At 43.3% G+C, this 18539-nt stretch overlaps 1 protein-coding gene across 2 annotated transcripts in view; it reads right to left on the bottom strand.

Moving 5' to 3' along the window:
- LOC120424530 (putative fatty acyl-CoA reductase CG5065) overlaps window positions 1-18539 on the bottom strand; it is a 79235-nt gene that overhangs the window by 3266 nt on the left and 57430 nt on the right. The window contains exons 1-3 of one of the 2 annotated variants that reach the window (XM_039588691.2): window positions 5869-6219; window positions 5497-5802; window positions 5041-5438 (exon numbers count right to left, since the gene is read on the bottom strand). The exons of the other annotated variant lie outside the window; for it this stretch is intronic. Of the exons in view, the coding sequence (XP_039444625.1) occupies window positions 5041-5438; window positions 5497-5802; window positions 5869-6120 (956 nt within the window). The 5' untranslated portion in view covers window positions 6121-6219. Of the gene's footprint in view, window positions 1-5040; window positions 5439-5496; window positions 5803-5868; window positions 6220-18539 lie in introns of those variants that run through there. 2 annotated transcript variants of the gene reach the window in all.

Here is an 18539-nt window from a genome sequence, read left to right on the forward strand (position 1 = left end):
GTAATTCTACTACTAACTTGTTGCGCCCTATATTGATGGAAAAGACATCAACAGAGCACATTTTAGTTGAATTAAAAATTCAAATTTAACGCAACCGATCAAAGTTCGTAAAGTATAACTTTTGCCGAGGATTTATTTTTATTTATTTGCTTTGGTGTCATCGGGTCTAGGTCATGAACGTTAAGAAAATGCAAGTCACTCGGAAACTCAAAACATGCTTGCTCTGTAAAGAAAAGATGTTTTTTTTTCACTTTCATCTTAATGTTAATAACACAGTTGCACAAATTTTAATTACCGTATGTTAACAATGAAATTGCCCATTTACGCTCAGGCATTGTTACAATTAAAAAAGTCCCATGTCATGCGCGGCTATTCGGTGCTGTAATGTAATGTAGTAATAATTAATGAATAGCAATGACCTCGCGCGTAAGGGAAGTTAGCAGCGTGCTAACGTTCGTGCGTGATTGAGCTTATGCCGGGTTATGTAAGTGTGACTGATTCGATCTTTTTCTATTGACGTTGACGAGCTGACGGGAAGATAAATTTGTATTTATTTGTTTGGGATGCACTCCAAATATTGTCTGAGAACAAAGCAATTTTCTTATTTGCGATCATCAAATGCATTTTCTACACATAGAATTATAATTTATATAATTAAGTCACGCTCTCGGTCACGCTATATGTGGAATCTTCTAACGACATACTTTTTATACATTTTTTTTATACAGCCTTTGGATACTATTAAAATGTAGAATGCGGTTAATGTAACGCAGTAGGCCTGGCCGTTTTAATTTTTGTTACACATTTTTGGGGCTACTTGGACGTCTTGCAATCATTAATATTGACAATAAAGGACTTGGGCCGTTATCTTCGGACTGGCTAAGCTTGTGTTTGATTAGATTAGATTAAAAGTTTGTTAATTTTTCAACTTAAGTGTGTTAAGGAGGTATTTGAATACGGCAAACAAACAAACTCGCACATTTTGCAACTTTGTCTACATTGTTTGTTCGCCAACATTTGTTTGCAGAAATGTCAGCTTGCAAACATTTTGTCTTGTTTGCGAGTTTGGCAAACTGTCAAACGCGAAAAAGTGCAAGTTTGTTTGCCGTAATCTAATAGCTCCTTTAGAATTTGAGAACTTTTTAATTTTAGAGCAATGTTGAAGCTTGAAAAAAGAGCTTAAGATTTTTTTGAATTTGTAGCCGATAAGTTTTATAATCTAAGAATGGTTTATTTCAGAATTGAAAAAATACAATATTAGAACATAGAAAAATATAATTTTGTAATCTTAAAAGAATTTAGAGTCTAGATTTTAATATTTTTTGTAATTAAGAATTGGCTTCTAAAAATTTTAGAAATAAAAAAGCTACTCAAGAAAAAAGTATGATTCAAGAAAAAACATCTTTAAAATCTTGAATTTATTAATTTTAGTATTTTCGAATCATAGAAGTTTAAGAACTAATGATCTTAGGAATTCTAAAATTTAAGCAGTTTCAAATTTTAGTTAAAAATCCACTCTCTCATTTAAATCCCGAATGTGAAAAGCACATAGCTCAAAAGTTGGCTGTTTCTGTACACCTTTTTTTCATAGAGGGATTATCTATTTGAAATCAGCAAGTTTAGTTAAGTACTTCAAAAGTTATGCTTAAAAAACGATTTTGGCGTATGTCCGGAAGATGGTGAAAAGGGTGGTTTTTGCAAGAAAATTATATTATACATTTTTAGAAAGGTATTAAAACGACCTTTCCAATGAGCCCAAAACATTGAAGATCTGACAACCCTATCAAAAGTTATTAGCACTTAAGTGTTATTTGTACACTTTTTGGAAGCCGGATCTCAGATATTTCAATGAAAATTATGTCCGGGTCCATCATGCGACCTATTGTAAGTTAAGATAATCAAAAGACCTTTCCAATGAGCCCAAAACATTGAAGATCTGACAACCTTATCAAAAGTTATTAGCACTTAAGTGTTATTTGAACACTTTTTGGAGGCCGGATCTGGGTCCATCATGCGATCTATCGTTAGCAGGGTTACCAGGTCTGAAGAGTAAAAAATCTGGGAAAACATTTTGAAGTTTGCAGGTTTGTCTACGTTGTTTGTTCGCCAACATTTGTTTGCAGAAATGTCAGCTTGCAAACATTTTGTCTTGTTTGCGAGTTTGGCAAACTGTCAAACGCGAAAAAGTGCAAGTTTGTTTGCCGTAATCTAATAGCTCCTTCAGAATTTGAGAACTTTTTAATTTTAGAGCAATGTTGAAGCTTGAAAAAAGAGCTTAAGATTTTTTTGAATTTGTAGCCGATAAGTTTTATAATCTAAGAATGGTTTATTTCAGAATTGAAAAAATACAATATTAGAACATAGAAAAATATAATTTTGGAATCTTAAAAGAATTTAGAGTCTAGAATTTAATATTTTTTGTAATTAAGAATTGGCTTCTAAAAATTTTAGAAATAAAAAAGCTACTCAAGAAAAAAGTATGATTCAAGAAAAAACATCTTTAAAATCTTGAATTTATTAATTTTAGTATTTTCGAATCATAGAAGTTTAAGAACTAATGATCTTAGGAATTCTAAAATTTAAGCAGTTTCAAATTTTAGTTAAAAATCCACTCTCTCATTTAAATCCCGAACGTGAATAGCACATAGCTCAAAAGTTGGCCGTTTCTGTACACCTGTTTTTCATAGAGAGATTATCTATTTAAAATCAGCAAGTTTAGTTAAGTACTTCAAAAGTTATGCTTTAAAAACGATTTTGGCGTATGTCCGGAAGATGGTGAAAAGGGTGGTTTTTGCAAGAAAATTATATTATACATTTTTAGAAAGGTATTAAAAAGACCTTTCCAATGAGCCCAAAACAGTGAAGATCTGACAACCCTATCAAAAGTTATTAGCACTTAAGTGTTATTTGTACACTTTTTGGATGCCGGATCTGGGTCCATCATGCGATCTATCGTTAGCAGGGTTACCAGGTCTGAAGAGTAAAAAATCTGGCAACCCACTTTTCTCAAAGTAAAAAGTAATTTTTTGTTCAAAAACTGTGTATTTTAACTTTTTATACATTATAGCTTCACAAAATAAAAAAAAAATACGTCAATAAAACAATGTGAGGAAGAAATAGAAAGTTATTTTTTTCTAATTGGCGCTCAAAAAATCTGGCAATGCCAGATTTATCTGGTGTTTTAGTACGAATAAATTAGACGCGATTTATGATTCACAACAACTCGACTTTATTCAGACACGTCCTTTCAGGTCCGTACTCGCGACAAGAATGAATCAGAAAGATAGAGAGAGAGACAGGAAAGATGAATGACGTTTAAAGGGGAGCGTCCACGAAATGCGTGACGCGGGGATGCTCATAAAAAACCGTTACATAATATAACATCTGGCAACCTGGCATCCCTGATCGTTAGTTAGATAATCAAAAGACCTTTCAAATGAGCCTAAGACATCGAGGATCTGACAACCCTATCAAAAGTTATTAGCACTTAAGTGTTATTTATACACTTTTTGGAGGCCTGATTTCAGATATTGTGATAAAAATATTCTCTGAATCTTCCTTCGAACTATCGTTGGATAGGTTTTTTTATCAGACCTTGCCGATGAGCCAGAAATATTGAAGGTCTGCGAACCCCTGAGTAATAAAGTTGATTTGTTAAACATGTTAAGGGGGAATGTTGCTATTTTTACTGAATGTATTGACTTTATGAATGTGAGGAAGTCACCAACCACCTAAAGGTGGATTAAGTAACGTTTTTGTTTATAAAAATAGAATCACAAAGAGGTTGGGGCGATGGTTGATTGTCATTAATTGGCATTTTATCACAATTTGTTACACCTATTCGGAAATCGAAATGGTGAAAACAATGTTTACAGTCTTGCCAACTTTTAACCTGGGAGATGAATAGAAGGACTCAAAAGCGGAACCGTTTCTGAGCTGTCAGAGTGGAACCATTCTATTGTTCGTCAAAAGCAGCAAGTATTGTTTGTAATCATTCATTAGAGTAATTATTGTAAAAAAGCAGTTTTGGTTTGTTGATTCCTGCTGGCCAATTTCCTTGCCAGTGCCATCTTCCAAAACAAATCAACAAAATTGTTTGCATGTTTTATTGCATTAAATTAAAAAATATATGAAGAGTCTGAAGGGCTAGTCGTTAAACAATTTTCAGCAGCCGGCCGTGTAGTATTACTTAAAATTTAATAAAATATTGCCAAATGATTGTACCCTCATACTTTATACACGCAGATGAAAAAACCACTTTCTTTTTCGCTGTGCTGTATCAGCATAGCCATAGTCTGATACAAACTATTCTTTCCCGTAATTTCGTTGCCGGCCAGCGGGTATTTAATTGAAGAAGAAAAAACACAAATAAATCAAACCATACCCAATTTACTATTGAGGTTGGAGGATATGATAAATGATAAGTTTATGATAAATGGAAAAAGATGTAAAAAAGATGGAAAAAGAGTAAATGTGAAAAATGCTCCAACCACTAACACGAGGATTGAATATTTTCAAATCAATAGACACATTGAAAAGAGCTAACTTTTTTTAACTAAAATCTTAGATTAACCTTAAGTTAGGACCTTCCACAAACCATGCAATTGTGAATTTGTGTTGCACTAATTGTGTTAAATAAATTTAGTCGGAAACTTAATAGCAGAACAGGTTTTAATCTAGAAAACAAAATAGCATTTAAATTCAACTTGTATCAACTGGATATGAAGTTGGATTGGTTTTGTGGAACGCATTTGTTCAATGTCGCCCTTCAGAAAGAAAACGATAAAGATTTTATTACCAAGGGTAAGGGCGTCCAGACAGTGCATTTTTAGCCTTTTGTAGCGTAACATTCGTAAACCAGTTTGTCGAAAATGATTCAACGACTAGCGTGACCTCGAACCCGAACCACGTGGTCAACGAAAGGGAAAGGAATCTGTTGTTACCGCCCCTCGACGGATAAGTCACTTATCAACAGATGATCATGCACTGCTAATTACTGTCATTTTTCCCTCCAGCACATCATTGCAACTGATCGTTTACCTTTGTTCAACGGCGGTGCCCTTCTTCCACGCCGCCACGATCATCGCCTTGATGCACACGTCAACGGGCGTAAAATCGGCGACATTGTTTGGATCGCAGTACATGGTGCGGCAGATTCCGATGCCACACCCGACCAGCAAACCGACCGGACCGTTGAAGTTGTCCATCCAGCCGGGGATGGGATCCTTCATGGTGGAAATGACGATCGACGGCCGGAACAGGATCAACGGCAGCTTGTCCTTGTAGTCGTTGACGATCTGCTCGGCCAGGGACTTGGTGAAGACGTACGTGTTGGGCAGGAAGCCCATGTACATGGGCGCCAGGACATCCAGAGTTTCTTCGTCAAATTGTTCCGCGATTCGGATCGTTTCCTGCCAATCGGCGTACGGCGGGTAGATCTGCGAGGGAAAGGGGGGTTGGTTTGAAGGTTTGTCGACTTCGCTGTAAGCCCGTTACCATTTCCTCGATCTCGTAGCGATCCGGGTTGGAGTAGGTCGTTGATACGTGCATTATTACGCTCAGGTTTTTCAGCGATTGCCCAAACCGGAAAACTTCCCTAGATCCGCGAGTGTTCAAAAGGATGGCATCCTTTAGCGGGTCGTCGAACCGTACACTGGCGGCCACGTGGAAGACCACCGAAACGTTGCACATCACCTGTAGATCGTCGGTGGACAGGCCTAGTCCAAGTAACATGACATCCCCCTTTACCGGAATTATCTTGTCCAGCATTTCCGGTGCTTCTTTGCGGAGTTTTTCGAACAGCTAAATCGAATACACGATGATCACGATCTGGAGGTTTCACAATGCAACTCGATCCTCAGTACTTACCGGCAAATTGTGCATTTCCTTAACCCGCTCCCAAACACTTTTCTGCTTCTTTTCCCTCAACAGAACGAATATTTTGTTCACTCCCTTGCACGATCGCAGCAGCTTCTCGATCAACACCCGCCCCATAAAGCCCGTTCCGCCCGTAATAAAGATGTCCTTGCCGGAGTAAAACTCCGGAATCGACGGTTTGCTCGGGTCATAGTTTTCCTCCACCGGCAGCAGCCCGATCGGATGGTTCGAAAAGCTATTCATTGCGCACTTTTGAGCAGAACAGCATGCACAGGTCGTCCTATCGCTCTGCGATCAAACGCGTAACTGACTAACGATCGCGCCGAAGTTTCGTGGAACGCGCGACGCAACAGGTAAACGAATAATTAAGGGCCGTGATTCTCACTCTCTTCGATCAACAGGTAATGTGGGAACCACTCAAATTCACAAAACAACAACTAGTCTAGAATGTGTGGACGTATCCGGGGCAGGAGGGATCGATAGCGTAAAAATGTCTGAAATCAATAAGAGCGGGAAAGGAAGGGAAATTCTTTGACTTGTATCGATTATGCAGTTTTTTGGGAAGCAACTTTTTTTGCATTTTTATGTAAAATAGTCTTTTATTAGAGATAAAAACAACTACGGAACGTATGCCGCTAGGGTCCATTTTTATACTTCGTAATAAAAGAAGAACACAATAGCTTCACTAAACCATTATGGATACTCTTGGGTACGTTGGGTAGTTATAGGTCATCCAGGGACTCCTAGAAGTGATAACCTGATGATCTTCCTGATCAACGGGGGTCTACATGGGTGTATTACCAAGGGTTTAACTTAAGGTAACTTTAGGGGACAACGATGTATATTTTGCAGCTTGTTGGAATGTTTTGAGTTATCCAGAAATTTAGAAAGTCATGGCCTGGGTGTCACTTAAACCAGGCCATTACTTGAGGGAGTTCATTGAGTCGTGGTTCATTGAAGTTACCTGAAGCTGTACCGATGGTTAATTCACTCATATAAACCGCAGTTGATCATGTAGATATCCAGGCAATTACTTCCGGGTGTTCCTAGGTGATCCATAACAATCTAACTGTAGTAGACCATGCTAACTACCAGCACTCCCAGCACAGTTCGTTCCCGGCCAGCCAACACGCCGGACGGAATAAACAGTTTTCTCAGTAACAAACTGTCTTTCACTGTAGCCTAGCAACAGCTACAACATTTGGCGACGAGGAAAAGATTTTTTTTTCCTTGAGCTTTCTCGAAGTTTTTTTCAAGCCCCCCAGGAAAATGTCCGACGTGGATCTTCGGCAAGTTATCCTCAGACTGGACGCGCTTCTTGTAAAGCAGAACCTGATGTTGGAGAAATTTCAAGTTTCGCCAAGTTCCGAACCTGCCAACAACGAGCCCCAGGAGGAAGCACACATCTCTGTGTCTAGCGCACCGGAGAACCACGCTACGGGAAAGCGCCACCGTGTGGCCAACCTCAAGCAGGTCGTGCAGACGGACCTGAAGCAGAAGAAGAAGCACATCCGCATCGCGCTCAACGGGACGACCGTACCGATGCAGCTGAATACTGCTTCCGACACCACGCTATGTGGCATGAATCCGGTTCAACACCACGAATCACTTGGACGCTGCAACACAGTTCAGCTGCGTGCCGATAATCTGGAAGCATCAACGGAACCGCTTGGACATAGCACTCGCACACACAATCCGCAAGACAACGAGGCCGTCATCGCTTCAGATTAACCCATCGATCTGGCCGTCTCATGTCCAACTTACGACGATCACTTCAGATTAACCCATCGATCTGGCCGTCTCATGTCCAACTTACGACGATCACCATGCGGAGCCTGCCGACAGTGATCCCGAACCGGATCATCGTCCGTCGCCGGCATCGAGCGACGCCATCAAGCTTGCCGACGTCAGTTCCTGCGCCAACGCCGGTCATATGGATGCTTATCCTTGGTTGGTGGCCCTACACACATTCTGGAAGCTCTCAACGAAGATCAAGCATCGCATCTCTCCAACGGCTGCGAGAGGACTCCAAAATCTTGCCGAAGGGGGAAAAGCAGTCACAGACAGTGATGCCTGATGAAATTTTGAGTAATCTGCAAATTTGTTTTTCAAATATCTGCAAAAATCTGCAAACTTAAATACACGTAAAACTAGCGTGGTGATTATTGCATTCGATCGTAATATTACGATCGTAATTTCTCGACTCACGATCGAGATTTCTCGATAGTAAGATTACGACTTACCATCGACAAATCTCGATCTACCATCGACAAATTACGACTTACCATCGAGAAATTACGATCGTAATTTTACTGTTGAGAAATCTCGATCGTGGATCGAGAAATTACGATCGTAATTTGTAATACCGTTTTTTTGAATATTTTTTTATTTTAAACAAAATATTTTAAAAAAATCTAAGTTCATTTTTTTAATATGAAAAAATAAGAAAAATTGAGAAAAATCTAATTTCAAAAATTTCAAAAAAATTGAAAAAATTCAAAACATTCAAAAATTTTAAAATTTTTTAGAATTTTTAAAAAATTTAAAAATTTCAAAAATTTTAAGAATTTCTAAAATTCAAAAATTTTAAAAGTTCCAAAAATTTTAAAAATTTCAACAATTTAAAAATTTCAAAAATTTCAAAAATTTTAAAAATTTTAAAATTTTCAAAAATTTTAAAAATTTTAAATTTTTTTTTTAATTTTTTGAATTTTTTAAAATCTTTGAAATTTTTAAAATTTGTTAAATTATTGAATACGAGCTTCGAACCCATATCGAGATTTTCTCGATCATCGGTCGTAATTTGTCGATGGAAGATCGAGAAATTACGATCGAATGATCTCAATCTACTATCGACAAATTACGACTAACCATCGACAAATTACGACTTACCATCGACAAATTACGATCGAAATATTACGATCGAGAAATCTCGATTGTGAGTCGAGAAATTACGATCGAAATATTACGATCGAATGCAATAATCACCACGAGAGCAATCTACGAACGTATGTATTGCGTGTACGTACACGAAAATAAAGTGAGGTTAAATTTAGTCAGCCAGCAAAATCAAATGGTGCACTAGTGTGCGTACGCGAAACGTCATAAAGCTCTATACTCGTCAACAATGCCATGAAATTCGAAGAAGAAGATCAACAAAACCAAAACGCGCAGTATGGGATTTGACAGCGCGCATTTGCCGAAAGTGCGGCGCGTCGTTTCGAGGCTGGTATGCCGCGTGTCTTTTTCGAGAATACGCGCAATGATATTATTGTTCACAACATTTTTCTGAGTTCTATGACCTTTTGTAAAACCACCCTTCTTGACCGTAAAGGTCCCTACTTGATAGCTCTTTACAAGGGGACCATAGTTGATCCATCGTAAAATGTTGTCTTGGCAATTTTTTTTGTGCATTAGAATAAAAAAAGGTGCAGGTGGTTATGTTACACATGACCAGTATGACAAAGAACTTTGCCATATTATTGTTGAAATTTTCGATTAGAATGTCCGGTTCATATTTCCCCATGATTCCCTTATAATTTCACAAGACAACTCTTTAGTGGTCAATTTCGTGGCCCTGAAACAGGCTGTTTGATTTGAAAAATTTTAAAGACATAATATTAACGTCTTATTGAACTAAGGGGACGGAAATTGCAAGTGGAGCTGAACTGCCAGGGCTTTAATTGGTTAAGAAATGGTTATTCTAAATTTCGAGAAACAGATTCCTGAAGTTTGATACCCATATTGCCCCAACTCTTATGGTTCGGCAAATGTCCCCCCATCGAAACATTCGCGGGGCCTCCGGCCACTCCGGATTGTGGCCACTGCTGCCGAAATGTCAAATTTCATGTCCAGTATCAAAATCCATAAAGTTTGATACCCATATTGCCCCAACTCATATGGTTCGGCAAATGTCCCCCCATCGGAACATTCGCGGGGCCTCCGGCCACTCCGGATTGTGGCCACTGCTGCCGAAATGTCAAATTTCATTTCCAGTATCAAAATCCATAAAGTTTGATACCCATATTGCCCCAACTCAAATGTCAAATGTCCCCCCATCGGAACATCCGCGGGGCCTCCGGCCACTCCGGATTGTGGCCACTGCTGCCGAAATGTCAAATTTCATGTCCAGTATCAAAATCCATAAAGTTTGATACCCATATTGCCCCAACTCTTATGGTTCGGCAAATGTCCCCCCATCGGAACATTCGCGGGACCTCCGGCCACTCCGGATTGTGGCCACTGCTGCCGAAATGTCAAATTTCATGTCCAGTATCAAAATCCATAAAGTTTGATACCCATATTGCCCCAACTCTTATGGTTCGGCAAATGTCCCCCCATCGGAACATTCGCGGGGCCTCCGGCCACTCCGGATTGTGGCCACTGCTGCCGAAATGTCAAATTTCATGTCCAGTATCAAAATCCATAAAGTTTGATACCCATATTGCCCCAACTCTTATGGTTCGGCAAATGTCCCCCCATCGGAACATCCGCGGGGCCTCCGGCCACTCCGGATTGTGGCCACTGCTGCCGAAATGTCAAATTTCATTTCCAGTATCAAAATCCATAAAGTTTGATACCCATATTGCCCCAACTCTTATGGTTCGGCAAATGTCCCCCCATCGGAACATTCGCGGGGCCTCCGGCCACTCCGGATTGTGGCCACTGCTGCCGAAATGTCAAATTTCATGTCCAGTATCAAAATCCATAAAGTTTGATACCCATATTGCCCCAACTCTTATGGTTCGGCAAATGTCCCCCCATCGGAACATTCGCGGGGCCTTCGGCCACTCCGGATTGTGGCCACTGCTGCCGAAATGTCAAATTTCATTTCCAGTATCAAAATCCATAAAGTTTGATACCCATATTGCCCCAACTCTTATGGTTCGGCAAATGTACCCCCATCGGAACATTCGCGGGGCCTCCGGCCACTCCGGATTGTGGCCACTGCTGCCGAAATGTCAAATTTCATGTCCAGTATCAAAATCCATAAAGTTTGATACCCATATTGCCCCAACTCTTATGGTTCGGCAAATGTACCCCCATCGGAACATTCGCGGGGCCTTCGGCCACTCCGGATTGTGGCCACTGCTGCCGAAATGTCAAATTTCATTTCCAGTATCAAAATCCATAAAGTTTGATACCCATATTGCCCCAACTCTTATGGTTCGGCAAATGTACCCCCATCGGAACATTCGCGGGGCCTCCGGCCACTCCGGATTGTGGCCACTGCTGCCGAAATGTCAAATTTCATGTCCAGTATCAAAATCCATAAAGTTTGATACCCATATTGCCCCAACTCTTATGGTTCGGCAAATGTCCCCCCATCGGAACATCCGCGGGGCCTCCGGCCAATCCGGATTGTGGCCACTACAGCCGAAATGTCAAATTTCATGTCTAGTATCAAAATCCATAAAGTTTGATACCCATATTGCCCCAACTCTTATGGTTCGGCAAATGTACCCCCATCGGAACATTCGCGGGGCCTCCGGCCACTCCGGATAGTGGCCACTGCTGCCGAAATGTCAAATTTCATGTCCAGTATCAAAATCCATAAAGTTTGATACCCATATTGCCCCAACTCTTATGGTTCGGCAAATGTCCCCCCATCGGAACATTCGCGGGGCCTTCGGCCACTCCGGATTGTGGCCACTGCTGCCGAAATGTCAAATTTCATTTCCAGTATCAAAATCCATAAAGTTTGATACTCATATTGCCCCAACTCTTATGGTTCGGCAAATGTACCCCCATCGGAACATTCGCGGGGCCTCCGGCCACTCCGGATTGTGGCCACTGCTGCCGAAATGTCAAATTTCATGTCCAGTATCAAAATCCATAAAGTTTGATACCCATATTGCCCCAACTCTTATGGTTCCGCAAATGTCCCCCCATCGGAACATCCGCGGGGCCTCCGGCCACTCCGGATTGTGGCCACTGCTGCCGAAATGTCAAATTTCATTTCCAGTATCAAAATCCATAAAGTTTGATACCCATATTGCCCCAACTCTTATGGTTCGGCAAATGTCCCCCCATCGGAACATTCGCGGGGCCTCCGGCCACTCCGGATTGTGGCCACTGCTGCCGAAATGTCAAATTTCATGTCCAGTATCAAAATCCATAAAGTTTGATACCCATATTGCCCCAACTCTTATGGTTCCGCAAATGTCCCCCCATCGGAACATCCGCGGGGCCTCCGGCCACTCCGGATTGTGGCCACTGCTGCCGAAATGTCAAATTTCATTTCCAGTATCAAAATCCATAAAGTTTGATACCCATATTGCCCCAACTCTTATGGTTCGGCAAATGTCCCCCCATCGGAACATTCGCGGGGCCTCCGGCCACTCCGGATTGTGGCCACTGCTGCCGAAATGTCAAATTTCTTGTCCAGCATCAAAATCCATAAAGTTTGATACCCATATTGCCCCAACTCTTATGGTTCGGCAAATGTCACCCCATCGGAACATTCGCGGGGCCTCCGGCCACTCCGGATTGTGGCCACTGCTGCCGAAATGTCGAATTTCAAGTCCAGCATCAAAATCCATAAAGTTTGATACCCATATTGCCCCAACTCTCATGGTTCGGCAAATGTCCCTCCATCGGAACACCCGCCTGGGACTCTGGCCACTCTGACTGATTGGGAAACGTTTGTTCAACCAACCAGCGAGCACCAAAAAGAGGGGAAATTTGCCGAGAGGGGAATTCGTCACGTAACGTTTTCGCTTCGCGAAAATTTTGGATTGACACCACGTATAGAAACCTTAGGACAAAGTTCTTTGTCAAAAAAGGTGCAGGTGGTTATGTTACACATGACCAGTATGACAAAGAACTTTGCAAGATGATTGTTAAAATGTTCGATCAGAATGTCCGGTCCAAATTTCGCCCTTATAATAACCGTCCTATCGAACTAAGGGGACGGAAATTGCAAGTGGAGCTGAAATAGAAATCGAAGTGAAATCAATTTACTTTCCTTCACCACTCGAAAGTTACCAAGATGCGGGAATGTTTTTGCAGGGCTGTTGCAAGCAATCGGCGGCAGTAAAGGAAATTTGAACAGCAGACATTAAAAGCTACCCTTTACAGGGCTCTTAATGATTACGAGATAGTTATTCTAAATTTCCAGAAACAGATTTTCGCAGTGGCACAAAAAAATGTGCATCGCAGTAATCTATTTATTACTTCCTGCCTAATAAGCAATATATTTTAACTGCTTAATTTCAGATAATGGCCAAATGCAACTTTTTATGTCCATTATCAAAAACCATAAAGTTTGATACCCATATTGCCCCAACTCTTACGGTTCGGCAAATGTCCCCCCATCGGAACATCCGCGAGGCCTCCGGCCACTCCGGATTATGGCCACTACTGCCGAAATGTCAAATTTCATGTCCAGTATCAAAAACCATAAAGTTTGATACCCATATTGCCCCAACTCTTACGGTTCGGCAAATGTCCCCCCATCGGAACATCCGCGAGGCCTCCGGCCACTCCGGATTGTGGCCACTACTGCCGAAATGTCAAATTTCATGTCCAGTATCAAAAACCATAAAGTTTGATACCCATATTGCCCCAACTCTTACGGTTCGGCAAATGTCCCCCCATCGGAACATCCGCGAGGCCTCCGGCCACTCCGGATTGTAGCCACTACTGCCGAAATGTCAAATTTCATGTCCAGTATCAAAAACCATAAAGTTTGATACCCATATTGCCCCAACTCTTACGGTTCGGCAAATGTCCCCCCATCGGAACATCCGCGGGGCCTCCGGCCACTCCGGATTGTGGCCACTACTGCCGAAATGTCAAATTTCATGTCCAGTATCAAAAACCATAAAGTTTGATACCCATATTGCCCCAACTCTTACGGTTCGGCAAATGTCCCCCCATCGGAACATCCGCGGGGCCTCCGGCCACTCCGGATTGTGGCCACTACTGCCGAAATGTCAAATTTCATGTCCAGTATCAAAAACCATAAAGTTTGATACCCATATTGCCCCAACTCTTACGGTTCGGCAAATGTCCCCCCATCGGAACATCCGCGAGGCCTCCGGCCACTCCGGATTGTGGCCACTACTGCCGAAATGTCAAATTTCATGTCCAGTATCAAAAACCATAAAGTTTGATACCCATATTGCCCCAACTCTTACGGTTCGGCAAATGTCCCCCCATCGGAACATCCGCGAGGCCTCCGGCCACTCCGGATTGTAGCCACTACTGCCGAAATGTCAAATTTCATGTCCAGTATCAAAAACCATAAAGTTTGATACCCATATTGCCCCAACTCTTACGGTTCGGCAAATGTCCCCCCATCGGAACATCCGCGAGGCCTCCGGCCACTCCGGATTATGGCCACTACTGCCGAAATGTCAAATTTCATGTCCAGTATCAAAAACCATAAAGTTTGATACCCATATTGCCCCAACTCTTACGGTTCGGCAAATGTCCCCCCATCGGAACATCCGCGGGGCCTCCGGCCACTCCGGATTGTGGCCACTACTGCCGAAATGTCAAATTTCATGTCCAGTATCAAAAACCATAAAGTTTGATACCCATATTGCCCCAACTCTTACGGTTCGGCAAATGTCCCCCCATCGGAACATCCGCGAGGCCTCCGGCCACTCCGGATTGTGGCCACTACTGCCGAAATGTCAAATTTCATGTCCAGTATCAAAAACCATAAAGTTTGATACCCATATTGCCCCAACTCTTACGGTTCGGCAAATGTCCCCCCATCGGAACATCCGCGAGGCCTCCGGCCACTCCGGATTGTAGCCACTACTGCCGAAATGTCAAATTTCATGTCCAGTATCAAAAACCATAAAGTTTGATACCCATATTGCCCCAACTCTTACGGTTCGGCAAATGTCCCCCCATCGGAACATCCGCGAGGCCTCCGGCCACTCCGGATTATGGCCACTACTGCCGAAATGTCAAATTTCATGTCCAGTATCAAAAACCATAAAGTTTGATACCCATATTGCCCCAACTCTTACGGTTCGGCAAATGTCCCCCCATCGGAACATCCGCGGGGCCTCCGGCCACTCCGGATTGTGGCCACTACTGCCGAAATGTCAAATTTCATGTCCAGTATCAAAAACCATAAAGTTTGATACCCATATTGCCCCAACTCTTACGGTTCGGCAAATGTCCCCCCATCGGAACATCCGCGGGGCCTCCGGCCACTCCGGATTATGGCCACTACTGCCGAAATGTCAAATTTCATGTCCAGTATCAAAAACCATAAAGTTTGATACCCATATTGCCCCAACTCTTACGGTTCGGCAAATGTCCCCCCATCGGAACATCCGCGGGGCCTCCGGCCACTCCGGATTGTGGCCACTACTGCCGAAATGTCAAATTTCATGTCCAGTATCAAAAACCATAAAGTTTGATACCCATATTGCCCCAACTCTTACGGTTCGGCAAATGTCCCCCCATCGGAACATCCGCGAGGCCTCCGGCCACTCCGGATTGTAGCCACTACTGCCGAAATGTCAAATTTCATGTCCAGTATCAAAAACCATAAAGTTTGATACCCATATTGCCCCAACTCTTACGGTTCGGCAAATGTCCCCCCATCGGAACATCCGCGAGGCCTCCGGCCACTCCGGATTATGGCCACTACTGCCGAAATGTCAAATTTCATGTCCAGTATCAAAAACCATAAAGTTTGATACCCATATTGCCCCAACTCTTACGGTTCGGCAAATGTCCCCCCATCGGAACATCCGCGGGGCCTCCGGCCACTCCGGATTGTGGCCACTACTGCCGAAATGTCAAATTTCATGTCCAGTATCAAAAACCATAAAGTTTGATACCCATATTGCCCCAACTCTTACGGTTCGGCAAATGTACCCCCATCGGAACATCCGCGGGGCCTCCGGCCACTCCGGATTGTGACCACTACTGCCGAAATGTCAAATTTCATGTCCGGTATCAAAAACCATAAAGTTTGATACCCATATTGCCCCAACTCTTACGGTTCGGCAAATGTCCCCCCATCGGAACATCCGCGGGGCCTCCGGCCACTCCGGATTATGGCCACTACTGCCGAAATGTCAAATTTCATGTCCAGTATCAAAAACCATAAAGTTTGATACCCATATTGCCCCAACTCTTACGGTTCGGCAAATGTCCCCCCATCGGAACATCCGCGAGGCCTCCGGCCACTCCGGATTGTAGCCACTACTGCCGAAATGTCAAATTTCATGTCCAGTATCAAAAACCATAAAGTTTGATACCCATATTGCCCCAACTCTTACGGTTCGGCAAATGTCCCCCCATCGGAACATCCGCGAGGCCTCCGGCCACTCCGGATTATGGCCACTACTGCCGAAATGTCAAATTTCATGTCCAGTATCAAAAACCATAAAGTTTGATACCCATATTGCCCCAACTCTTACGGTTCGGCAAATGTCCCCCCATCGGAACATCCGCGGGGCCTCCGGCCACTCCGGATTGTGGCCACTACTGCCGAAATGTCAAATTTCATGTCCAGTATCAAAAACCATAAAGTTTGATACCCATATTGCCCCAACTCTTACGGTTCGGCAAATGTCCCCCCATCGGAACATCCGCGAGGCCTCCGGCCACTCCGGATTGTGGCCACTACTGCCGAAATGTCAAATTTCATGTCCAGTATCAAAAACCATAAAGTTTGATACCCATATTGCCCCAACTCTTACGGTTCGGCAAATGTCCCCCCATCGGAACATCCGCGAGGCCTCCGGCCACTCCGGATTGTAGCCACTACTGCCGAAATGTCAAATTTCATGTCCAGTATCAAAAACCATAAAGTTTGATACCCATATTGCCCCAACTCTTACGGTTCGGCAAATGTACCCCCATCGGAACATCCGCGAGGCCTCCGGCCACTCCGGATTATGGCCACTACTGCCGAAATGTCAAATTTCATGTCCAGTATCAAAAACCATAAAGTTTGATACCCATATTGCCCCAACTCTTACGGTTCGGCAAATGTCCCCCCATCGGAACATCCGCGGGGCCTCCGGCCACTCCGGATTGTGGCCACTACTGCCGAAATGTCAAATTTCATGTCCAGTATCAAAAACCATAAAGTTTGATACCCATATTGCCCCAACTCTTACGGTTCGGCAAATGTCCCCCCATCGGAACATCCGCGGGGCCTCCGGCCACTCCGGATTGTGACCACTACTGCCGAAATGTCAAATTTCATGTCCAGTATCAAAAACCATAAAGTTTGATACCCATATTGCCCCAACTCTTACGGTTCGGCAAATGTCCCCCCATCGGAACATCCGCGAGGCCTCCGGCCACTCCGGATTGTAGCCACTACTGCCGAAATGTCAAATTTCATGTCCAGTATCAAAAACCATAAAGTTTGATACCCATATTGCCCCAACTCTTACGGTTCGGCAAATGTCCCCCCATCGGAACATCCGCGAGGCCTCCGGCCACTCCGGATTATGGCCACTACTGCCGAAATGTCAAATTTCATGTCCAGTATCAAAAACCATAAAGTTTGATACCCATATTGCCCCAACTCTTACGGTTCGGCAAATGTCCCCCCATCGGAACATCCGCGGGGCCTCCGGCCACTCCGGATTATGGCCACTACTGCCGAAATGTCAAATTTCATGTCCAGTATCAAAAACCATAAAGTTTGATACCCATATTGCCCCAACTCTTACGGTTCGGCAAATGTCCCCCCATCGGAACATCCGCGAGGCCTCCGGCCACTCCAGTCCAGGTGGTGGCCAGTTCCAATGATCGACTTCCGCGACTGGCATGTCTTAGCTGGTCCTTGCCTCCAAGCCATCTGCTCTCGGACCTCCAGGCCGTCTGCTACCGGGCCACCAAGCCATCTGCTTCTGATGTGTTCTTGTCGACGTCCAGCAATAGAATGAATTTTCGGGACCGACCGAGCCGAGTTTTGTTGGCTCGTCGACGATCCGAAAATTATGAGGTGGAGTGGGGGTGATTTTAGATACATCAATCTCACGTCTCTCTATTGACTGATTGGGAAACGTTCGTTCATCCAACCAGCGTGCACCAAAAAGAGGGGAAATTTGCCGAGAGGGGAATTCGTCACGTAACGTTTTCGCTTCGCGAAAATTTTGGATTGACACCACGTATAGAAACCTTAGGACAAAGTTCTTTGTCAAAATCAAACATAGTTTTTAAGCGTATTTTTAAGAGGTGGGAAAATTTGAGCGAACCGTTCATATCTGGAGTTTTTTTTAAAGGACCAATAAACCAAATTTTCAGTTTTTTGCTTTTTGGGTGTTTTTCAATACCCCTGACTCAAGGCGGTTCTAAAAACACCCAAAAAGCAAAAACTGGAAATTTGGTTTATTGGACCTTTTCAAAAAAAAACTCCAGATATGAACCGGCTCAAGCCAAAGAGCCGTGAAATCAAAGAGCGAGTTGAAGAACGAACCGAACGGGAACGAGAGCGAATGAGCGAGTGCGAATGAACGGAGCGCTTGATTTGCGTCGCTCATGCCGTCGTCGAACGGCGTCGTTTTTGTTCGCTCGCTCTTCCGTTCTTTCGTTCTCGTTCGGCTCGTTCTTCCGTTCATTCGGTTCTTTTTTATGCTCGATTTCTTTTATTTTGTGATGGGACCATCCATAAACCACGTGGACACTTTAGGGGGGGGGGGGGGGTATGGCGATTGTCCATGCTC

Source organism: Culex pipiens, chromosome 1 (genome assembly GCF_016801865.2).
Source record: "Culex pipiens pallens isolate TS chromosome 1, TS_CPP_V2, whole genome shotgun sequence".
Taxonomy (NCBI): domain Eukaryota; kingdom Metazoa; phylum Arthropoda; class Insecta; order Diptera; family Culicidae; genus Culex; species Culex pipiens.